Below are 11,373 nucleotides of genomic sequence, written 5' to 3'. Positions count from 1 at the left end.
ATCAATAAGATGAATAGGATCATTTTTTCTGTATATGAGATAACAGTTTCATACCTAATTTTGTAGCAAGATTCCAGGGTGATATCTTAAAATTGCCACCACCAGCCCGAAAAGGAGAGACGAATCATGTCAGCAATTAGAAATTGGTGACAAACAAAAAGATGTATATTTAAATTTAATTACATTAGAATATGTTAGAGAACAACTTGGACCAATCAACCATGTCTTGAAATCCATATCTACAATTCTTAATAATTCTACTTGTTAATTTGATATTAAGCTCCACTTCTCGATTAATTTTACAAATATTATGTTAGATATTAATCTGCGAAATACATCATAGTTTGAATATTAATGTGTGCAAATGTATGTGGTCTTTACCCCAGGTTTTCATCAATAAAATTCGTCAGTGATATACTTCCTATTATATTAGTGCATCTATTAAATAGATTTATAGAAGAACCTCCAGACATTTTCATGTCTTCGAATTTTTTAAACAATATATTGACCGAGCATAGAGGGATACCAAAAATGGGGATAAGTACATTATTAGTGCCAAAACTTGTGTACGGCGCTCATTTGGTGCCAAAAGTTTCTGTCGGATCATTTAAGTGCCAAATCGGAGAGAAAAAACAATCACTTTGGTGCCACCGGCGAAAGATTTTGGCCAAAATGATTACGTGGCTTTTTAAAAATAAAAAATAAAAAATTGACAGTGCTCGTTTTTGGTCCTCCTTAAGAAAACGACGTCATTTTACCATCCTACATGGATGGTCTCACAGAAACGACGCCGTTTAGCTCACATGGGGATTGAAATTAGGGTTTCCGCCACTCGGCCACTGTCGTTCACCCGCCGTCGCTTGGCCACCGTTGCTCGGCCACCGTCGCTCGGCCACCATTGTAGTTGCTCGACCAGGTGAGCGATGAGAGATTGAGATTGTTGCTCGAGCAATAAGTGGCAGGAAAAATCGGAGGTGAGGGCGGAGGAGGAGGAGGAGGAAGATGGGTCGAAAGTGCCACTGATGCACTGCTGCTACTGGTGCATTGCTGGTGTCGCTGCTGGTGCGCTACCGATGCTGTTGCTGGTGCTGTTGATGGTGTGGGTCTTCAAGGAAGAAGAAGACGAAGACAAGCCTTCCCTCTCTCTCAATTTGGGGATTAGGGTTTCTAAGTTGGGGGAAAAATGCTAAATGACGTCGTTTTGATGTTTGGATGCTGACTCAACCCTCCAACGAGCCACGTCGGCTTCAAAAATTAATATATAAAAAATGTCACGTTAGATTTCCGGCCAATTTCATCGGCGTTGGCACTGAAATGATCGTTTTTCAAAATTTTTGGCACTTAAATGATCTGACGGAAACTTTTGGCACCAAAGTGAGCACCGTACATAACTTTTGGCATTGGTAGTATACTTATCCCCAAAAAATGGAAACAAATAAACTAGACACCCTAAGTTATTCAAAGTATACATATTTAACACATATTTAACAAGGAAAGTGCAATAAATAGCTACATTTATAAATATATCTTCCCCAAAAACTATGTTTAACTCCATTATAGAAGAGAGGCGCCATAACTAATAATTACGATGGACATGGTTGGGTGTGTATCGGCGAGTTAAATATAACCTTATGTCATTTGGATTACGAGAATAAAAAAAAAAGTTAATTCAAATTAATAGTGAATGAAATGAGATGCGATTAGTGAATATGAAATCCTACCTAACTGGCCAGCCAAAACAAGGCTCTCCTTATGATACAAACAGATGGAACAGATGGTGTAACGTTGGCTGAGTATCAAAGAAGCTCCTTTTCTATAGGAGCACCCTCAATAGCAGTCAATAGCGCGGTGAGTAATCTACTAATGTCTTTACCATCCTCATTCTCCCTTCCTTCTCCCTTCCTTGACTGCAGCATCGAGGGCCTCAAGCAAAATGAAATTCTCATCTTCTGAAGGAATGCGTCTAACCAGTTCTCATCTAATTCATCTTATGCAGCCATAACTGCAACGCCGCAAGTAGTATGGGGTCGATACTCACGGTCATAATATTAGCTGTCATTGCTTCAAAATCTTCATCCAAGTATTTTGTTGACAGCTCAAATCACATTTCAATGTGGCTTTGTACAACGACTTATAAATTTCATTCACATTCGTTGTCGCCATGGCTACAAAAAAATGCACATTAAATGTTCTTAGTATTTCGCAATTGTTTTTCAAGTCAAGTGTAATAATCGCACCTTTTCAAAGTTCGGATTAAACACAATGCAAAAGAAGGGGTAATCCTTTACTCTATATATTCTTTTCTTTTTCTTTTTCTTTTTCTTTTTTTTCTATGAGCGAGTTTGTTAAACCTACGAAAGTGAAAAAAGATTTTTTTTTTTTTTTTTTTAGCTTCCTCAATTGTAATTCAATTTATTATTAAAATTTTAAAAATTATGAAAAGATTATATTTGGACGTTTGTATCAGCATTAATATGATATTTAAAATGTTTCTAATTTACGAAAATAAAAAAGAGTAGAAATGCATGAAACACAAATATATTTTAAACGAAAATTATAAGTGGGACCGGTAGGAAAAAAAAACTGTTTTTGTGATGTGTCATTGTAATCCTAATACAAAGTGCCCTTTACATACAAGCATTTAAAATGTCTTCAAGAAACAGTTAATATCTTATTGTTTGACGCAAGTTCAACATCAACCAAATCCCATACCTCGTGCGATATTGAGATATTTGATTACACTAATTAATGAAGGAATGTCTTTTCAATACCTAATTTTATTCAATTGAAGAAAATGTTTGTTAAGCAATAACACGAACATACAGGTGCACAATCTTTAAAATAGTAATTAGCGACCAAGGAAGTATTAAACAAATTGCAAGAAAAAAAAAAAACAAGAATCTAATGCTTAGAGCTAAAAAGGGTAAACACCAATTAACATATTGAAAGTGCGCAAAATCAAGTAATAATTGAAATGGAAATGCACAAATATAGCAAAGTAGTGTGTCTAACAACAAACAACACCGTATTGTAAATCCCTATGAACTTGTTCAATTTTTCTTTTAATCAAGGACTTTCACACATTTTAGAAAATTGCTCAAAAACAAATTTTTAAACTTAATTTTGTAAAAAAAAATTAAAAAATCGAAATTTTCTTTTATTTTTTATTTTAAAATTGTTTTCAAAGAAAATATTTGAATTTTTTAAAAATCAATTTTTTAATCCGAAAATGGAGACACTGGGCTGGGCCATAGGCCCAACCCGAAAATGAACTAAACCTACACTCGCCAGCTTAGGCCATGGGGGCACGCATGGGCTTGTCACAAATTTGCCAGTTTCGAAAAAGAAACTCATCAGGCCCATTTTGTTCAACCGAAATGCACTAAGCCCAAGCACATCTAAGACTAAAGCCAGTCCGATTCCTTTAAAGCCCAAGCGAAACCCAAATCATAAAACCTTCTTAAGCCCAAGATCCATCAAGCCTAATCAAGGCCGAACTTCATCAAACTAAACTAAGCCCACTTAATCCAATCCCATTTCCCTCAGTTATTACAAATGCAAATCATCCTGATACCTACATGCTGTGCAATTAACATAAAAATTATTTTTTTAGGATTAAAAATTAATCCATAATTTTCTATATGATTATATTATGAATATATAGCTAAAATTTAAGTGTTAACAATACCCTGCAAATTCCATTAAATATAAAATATTACCAACACCCAAAGAATACTACCAAGCTAATCATACCAACAATGCGAGACTGTTAATAAGCCTACTACAAGCGACACTTGCGAAAGATAAATAATAATTTAAAAAAAAAAGCCCAATTTCACAAAATCGCGCGACAGCCACCTGGGTGTATAGGAAGAGGTGGCTCATGCGCATACCCACGAGTCACTGTTGATTCAAAATGGCACCAGAAGAATCCACAAGAAATCACCACTTAACGAGATGCTACATGAATAAACTTGCGGGCATCACTTTGCCATGCTTCGACAAAACTCTAGCTTAAGCGTTCACGTCAGGGTCAGAACTCCAAACACGAACCACGTGCAAAAAAAAAAAAAACGAATTTGGAGCAGCTTCAGCCGATGCCCCTGCACAAATTCTTGAAAAGACCCCCGAAGTCGGGCGGAATCGTTTGAAAAATCTACTTAAGGCTCAAGCGTCCGATCAAGGAAATGTTGAGAGAGAGTGCCCCGCGCCCGTGCGAGGGAGAGCTTGAGTATTTTGAACCCGCCGTGAAAAGGGGAGGTGGGGGTTAATCCCCACCTCCTCGAGGGGGATGGGGGAGGGGCGTGTAAGTTTAGTGGGTTTTTTGAACCCTTTCCGAGTGAGTGTTTTTAGGACAAAACAAAAAAAACCGATCCTCTCTCTCTCTACCTGAAAATCACCGTACTGTCTGCAATAAAGAGGATAAGATCAAACGACTGTACTGCCTGCAATAAAGAGGATAGATCAAACCACTGTACTGTCTACAATAATGCACCGGAGATTGAGAATCGCAGCAGTGGATAATTGAGATATTATTTTATATATGAAAATATAATAATTTTATCAAAGCTCCATTTCTTATAAAACTACACACGTATCTCCATCTAATTATGCATATCCTAAATAATATGTTATCTTAGAATGCTTAGTATTCTTCATTATTGCATGATGGTAAAATATACTAAAAATTATTGATTCTATTTTCGCAATTTTCTTTATAATATGATAAGTTTGTGCTTTGTGTATTCACATGATCACCTCACATGTTATTATGGAGTGATAAAATGGATTCAAATTATTTGCTAAATATTTTTTTCATGAAAAGAACTTTATTAAAGGGGTATTATAGAATTTAATTAAAAAGAACGGTACTAAAATGACATTAAAAAAATTTAGCGTAACCAAATTGTTGTATTCATAATATTTGGTTCGTAGGAATAAAATATTTCTTTCGATATTTCAACCTACTGTAAATTGATTAGTGGCGACTCCACATCGAAAATGATTTGCATGTTAAGAACATGAATTCTAAGTCGCGAATTAATATGGGTTTTGGATAGCTCGAGTGATAATTCATTAGCCAAACCCTTAAGTGGTTTCACCCGCTTTGGGAGGTCATGACAATTTACCTATTTCAAACTCTAAAGATTGAAATAGAAATTTCGATTAATTCGAGTGTTGTAGGTTCTTAAAAATGAAAGCACGGAAAGAGTCAGTATGGTGGTTGAAGTTGACAAAAAGAAACCTCTCCTTTTAAAAAATGAAAACTTGGTAGCGTTTTTGCTCACGTAATCAAGGCAAAATAATTTTTTTCAAAGAGTCCTCGATAGTTATCAGGAAGGAGTAATAATTAAATCAAGGTTAAAGAAAATTTAAACTTTAATTAAAAAGCAAGTGTCCCAATGCATGAACTTCAAATGTCCCTATGAAGCTAGCTAGGATATAAATGGTCCAATAAAATTTGAATACTAGAAGATATTTTGATAAGAATGAAGATGAGCCTTTCTCATTTGGCCAAGTAAAGGTGTGGTTCACCAATTGCATTAATGGAACAAAGTTAAAATTGATGATGTCATGAATGATATCAAAACTTGGAAGTTCAATGTTTCAAAATAAAGCTTGAAAATATTTAGTAAAGAAAAGAGGAGTGGCTCATAAGATAGAGATTTGGGAAATCTATTTTTGTTATGAACATTTGATTTTGAAAATAATTTCATTATAAACAACTAATAATTTGAAAATCTTTTCGTCTTGAACATTCACGAGTCTCAGAACATTTTCCACTAAATCATAAATAAAGGATATAAATATTGGGACAATCTCAATATAATAAATTTAAAATTCAAATATCTTTAAATATAAAATCGAAACATGCCAAACTTTGGCAATATTTGGCAGTGAATTGACAATTCGACACCACTAACATACACATCGAATTCTATCAACTTAATTATACTGCCTCGGTATTCTAATGATCAAATTATGAAAATTAATCCTAAATATTATTATCGAATATGGGAAATTTTTGGCTGTTACATGAACACCTCATCGCTGCGGCTCATCGAATTGCCTCCAATCGGAACCGCGTCATCGTCGTTGTCATCGGCATCGTGCACGGACGCACCCACATGGTCCATCACCTCCTGCTCTGCGCTTACCTGCAGCTGTAGTGCGAACTCGAGGCCCCACACAATGTCATTCATGGATGGCCGCTTGGGCCCCTCTTCCTGCAAGCAGCTCATGGCAATCTCGCAGAACCTGTCGAGACACTCGGGGGCGATTGCCCCCCTCAAGTGCGGGTCCAGGATCTCCTCGACGGCCTCGCTCTTGCAGCAACTCTGAGCCCATGCGACCAGGTTGATCTTCTCCTTCGGGGCCGTTCGGTTCACGACGGGCCTTGCACACAGCACCTCGAATAGCACCACACCGAAGGAATAGACGTCGGACTTGTCAGTCAGCTGCTGGCGCTTACAGTACTCCGGGTCTAGGTACCCGAAGGTGCCCTTCACGATAGTGCTGACGTGCGTCCTGGACACACTTGCGGGCCCGAACCTCGAGAGCCCAAAGTCAGACACCTTGGCAACCCACTCGTCGTCGAGTAGGATGTTGGTTGTCTTCATGTCGCGGTGTATGATGGTGTGCTTGGCACCGGTGTGGAGGTATTGCAGCCCACGCGCGGCTGCCGTGCAGATCTGGAGGCGCTGCTTCCAGGGGAGGGGGGGATTATCGGTGTTGTAGAGATGGTCACGTAAAGTCCCGCGCGCCATGTAGTCATACACCAATATCATCTCTCCCGCGTCGTTGCAGAACCCGATCAGAGAGACCAGGTGGAGGTGCCGAAGCTGCGAGAGCATCTCGATCTCGGTCATGAACTCGTGGAGGCCCTGCTGCGACCGCGGGTTCAGCCGCTTGATCGCCACTTGGGTGGTGCCCCCGTCAACATAGCCCTTGTACACGTTGCCAAACCCACCCACACCAATAATAAAAACCTCGTCGAAGTTGTTCGTGGCCGCTCTGATCTCGGCCAGCGAGAAGTGGCGGCACAGATCTGATGGCAGGGACGACACCTGGGTTGTCGTCGACCTGGTTGTCGCATTAGAAACCGGGCCCCACCATGAGGTGCCATCGTTCAAGGCCGAATCCTTCCCTCTGTTTTGTCGCCAGTAAATGAAGAAAGCCAGGAGAGAGAGCACGGTGAAGCCCGAAGCTACGCCAGCAACGATGGCAATCTTTGTTGCTTTGCCGAGGTTCGATGACGCTTTGCTTTTCGGCGGAGGCACTGGCTGTTTATCTGTGACTAGATCTGGGTTCAGCCCTGCGAGATTCCGGTCTGGATCGTTGATCTTGAATATCTCGAGGCCATTCAAGATGCTATCAGAGTAAAGAGTAGAACCATCTGGAAGCGCGCCCATCGCGACCGAGAGGTTGGTTCTTTTCTTTTGGCCGTGATATAGGGCTACCGCATAATCTCTATAGACGGGCATGCCCTTCCCGCTCCAACTAATGACATCCGCATGACCCTCGACCAGTTGTGAATCTATGAAAATCTCGAAAACCCTATCTAAGGGCTTATTTATCTCTATCTGGAATTCGCAAAAGTGTAACCGGACCAAGTAGTAGAAGTTCGTATCCACCTCGACGGACCACGTGAGGTTGTAGCTCAGATTGATTCTTTTGTCCGTTCCCATAGTCCTTGCCGTTCGGTATACGCTATCTGGAGCCGTATAATTTGGCACTTGGTCACTGTAATTGAGTTGGATAGTCGTGTTAACAGGTAAAGCTCCGATGTTCGAACTAGTCACATAGACATCATCTGCGTCCCAGGTCCTGTACATTCCCGTGTCACCAGCTGAGCCAATAAACTGTCCTCCCATGTTCAAGCGCTTCACCGCTTCGAGAGCATCAGCAGTACTGAAGGTGTACGGCGTCACCTGACCTGCCAACTTGATTCCCTCGTTTGAGTCGATGACGGTGTTGTAGTAGAGACTTTCGGGCATGGAAATGACTTCTATTCCATTCACGAAAGCATACGCATCTGAATTACCAGGAGTGGGAGCAAACGTAACGTTCAGTATCTGGTCAGCTCCGACAGTTAAGCAGAACTCTTTGTGGAAGCTCGTGAAGCCGGTATGATCGGAAAAGAGGGAAGCGCTGAAGTTGCGGAGCAGAGTGTAGCCGTTGGCCCTGACCGAGAAGAATGAATCGGCACGGCTGAAGTTGAGGTAATCCGAGGGGAAGAAGTGGAGGAGAACAAATTTGGGCCCGGCGGTGAGGTGGAAGGTGTAGACGAATTCGGAGGGGGAGAGACGAGCAGTCTCGTATATGATGAGGTTGTAGCCAGAGGAAGGTGAACCTCTTGCCCTTGCAATGATAGAAGAATGAGATTCATCAATTGGAGAGTAGTTCGAACCATCCTCGGCGTCTCCGATCCAAGTCCGCTCAGACATAGAGGAGTTGCCGAAGGAGCCGCAGTTGACGGCGATATCATTAATCGGCGAGTATACACCAATGTTGTTACCGGTGACTAAGACCGTGAGTACTTCGAGCAGGACAGAGATGAAGAGGAATAAAAGAGGTAGTGGTTTCATGTTCTTCATCTTACTGTTTGATGTCTGAGAGGATCGAGATTGAATCGATCAATAGAAGTTCAGATGGATAGTTGAATCTTGAAGATGAACCGGTTTTAATCATTGGGAATTAGGAAAGAGCTGGGAAAGAGCAAGGGAAGGGAAGACCAGACAAGATTGGGAAAATTACCAATTTAGTCATGAATCACCGAATTTCAATGTAATTTTAAATCTTTCAATAGGAACTTTTTTTTGGATATTTCAATGTATTCTTTCCGGCTAATTTTCATTTGAAAATGTTGACATACAGTCCATTAATCTTTGACAATCTTAGTCAAATCTTAAGTGGCATGACTATCTAACGTGGACAAACTGAATTTTTTTATTTGAAACAACGTGATTTTGAATATTTTTGTGAATTTTCTGATTTGTTCCTTTCTTTTGATATTCTTTTTCTTTCTTTTTCTGCGCCATTGCTCATCCCGAATCTCTTTAGGAAACATGGTAAATCGTTGAAAGAAAGCTGATTTTTCTAGAGCTAAAGTTGAGCCGGTGGCGCGGCTGCTAGTGCTCATCCATGGACTACAGAAAAGCATTCTAGTTCGGTAGATCTAATGGCGGTGCTACAAGCGCATCTCGATAATTGGCCCGATGATGCTCAAATCTTTGGTGAATAGTTTCGAAGCTATACGTTTAGGGTATAACTCTAAATTGAATTATGTAAAATTCTATAGTTCTACAACATCCGAAACTATCAATACTCCATAATTTCTCACCTTAACAACTCATAGATTTAACCCACTAGCTTAAAATTCACAAAGATCCAAAATTAGGGCTTAGTTTCGAAAATTTCTTAATTAGATTGACAAATGGCTTAAATCATTATTGGGTATTGTGAAATAAAGTCAATCTAGTTTAGCGAGACTCTCGTGGTGTGTACTCCTTTTCCTTTTCCTTTTTTTTCTTTTTTCCTTTCAGTCATGTCTCTCATTTTCTCTTTTCTTCTTTATTTCTCTTTTTTGATTGCGCACTCCTTTTCTTTATAAAAAGAGTCCACTTTACTTTTTTTTACTAGTCAATGTCGACTGAATCAAGATCCAACATCACAACATCAATTATTGTTTATTATTATTATTGTCAAGTCAATACTTTATTTTTATTTAATGCGAACATGAAGAACGAAAAAATTTCGAGCTGTAGTGGCACAGTGAATTGACTATTGTAAATGTTGTGGCTATGGGGGTGTTGGATTAACATCTAGAGAAAAGCATGATTTGTAACACAAGAAAACAAAGAAAGGAAAAAGAAAGTAAAGTAAACATCATCCCTTGGTCAGGTTTCTACTCATGTCGCTCGCCAACTCATAAGACTATCCTAAAACTAGTACGTATACTCACAAACTCACAAATCCCTCAAACAAGCTCACAGAGACACTGAATCACAAAATCAATTATGAATATATACCGCATTCCAAAACATATAATCTTTTGCAGCTCAATTCATGAATCATAATCCCTTTTTATAAAGTATATCTTAAATTTTTTCAAAAGTAATTTATTCACAAAATAGTACAAGGAAGGTTTATCAAATCATCTCTCTCCATCCCCTTATTTCAAGACATAGTTTTTATAAACTCATAAAAGAGTTTAACACCACTTACCTAGGAATGCTCAAAGGAAAATAACTTAACTATTTGAGCTAATGATTTCGTAATCCTATCAATTAAACAAAATTTGATGTCAAAACCAAGTGAAACACTATTTTAACTAACAATTCTAAATTACAATTATTCATCAACCAATTGACTTCTACACAACAATGAAGGGCTCGTTGTAGTAGTCGTTCACTACTATTGCTACACCTAACTTGCGTATGGGACTTGTTTGCACCACAATCCTCCATCAAACTCTTTTCTTCTTTCATATTCTATTTAATAATTCTCTCATACATGCTAATTCTAGCAAATCTTCTGTCAAACAAGAACTTTTTTGAGATAGGTAGATACCCTAAGCTTTGCCCACTTAAGATAGGCCAAAACCATTGCTAAACTAGGAAATTCACAAATGTTCTAGCACATAAACATAATTTCGAAACTCTTTTTGGGCAAATTATAAGCTTAAATCGAGTTATGTAAAATTCTATAATTCTACAACACCTGAAATTATCAATATTTCATGATTTCTCGGCTTAACAATAATCTACAGGCTTAAAATTCACAAAGATCCAAAATTAGAGCTCGGTTTCGAAAATTTCTCCAATTAGATAAATAAATGGCTTGAATCCTTATCACGCATTGTGAAACGAGGTTAATCTAGCTTAACGAGACCCTTGTGGTGTATACTCTTTTCCCTTTCTCTTTTTTCCTTTTTTCCCCACCTTCATATCTCTCTTTTGCTCTTTTCTTCTTTATTTCTCTTTTTTGAATGCGTGCTCCTTTTCTTTATAAAGAGAGTCCACTTTACTTTCTTTTACTAGTCAATGGCGATTGAGTCAAAATCCAAGCATCACAACATCAATTATTGTTTATTACTAGTATTGTCAAGTCAATACTCTATTTTTATTTAATGCAAACATAAAAAAAGGGAAAACTTTTGAGCCATAGTGTACAGTGAATTGGCTCTTGTAAATGCTGTGGCCATGAGGGACATTGGATTAACATCTAGAGAAGAGCATGCTTGAGAGCATGAGAAAGGAAAGAAAGGAAAAATAAAGTAAAGTAAAGGAAACATCATCCCTTAACTAGGTTTCTACCTATATTGTTTGTGGCCAACTCATAAGAATATTTTAAAACTAGTATGCATATTCA

The 11,373-nt window shown here is 38.6% G+C and overlaps 1 protein-coding gene across 1 annotated transcript; it reads right to left on the bottom strand.

Annotated features, from left to right (window-relative positions):
• Window positions 1-5,827: 5,827 nt before the first annotated feature.
• Window positions 5,828-8,838, bottom strand: LOC104421609 (receptor-like protein kinase FERONIA). Its single transcript, XM_010033618.3, has one exon. The coding sequence runs from the start codon at window positions 8,595-8,597 to the stop codon at window positions 6,033-6,035; it is 2,565 nt and encodes an 854-aa protein (XP_010031920.2). The 5' UTR covers window positions 8,598-8,838; the 3' UTR covers window positions 5,828-6,032.
• Between the last annotated feature and the right edge of the window lie 2,535 nt (window positions 8,839-11,373).

This window comes from Eucalyptus grandis, chromosome 10 (genome assembly GCF_016545825.1).
Source record: "Eucalyptus grandis isolate ANBG69807.140 chromosome 10, ASM1654582v1, whole genome shotgun sequence".
In the NCBI taxonomy this organism is placed as follows: Eukaryota; Viridiplantae; Streptophyta; class Magnoliopsida; order Myrtales; family Myrtaceae; genus Eucalyptus; species Eucalyptus grandis.
The sequence above is the reverse complement of the archived record's forward strand: the minus strand, read 5'-3'. Positions and strand labels throughout refer to the sequence as shown.

Coding starts and splice junctions, on each gene's coding strand:
- LOC104421609 (XM_010033618.3), bottom strand. CDS start 8,597: ATGAAGAACATGAAACCACTACCTCTTTTATTCCTCTTCATCTCTGTC.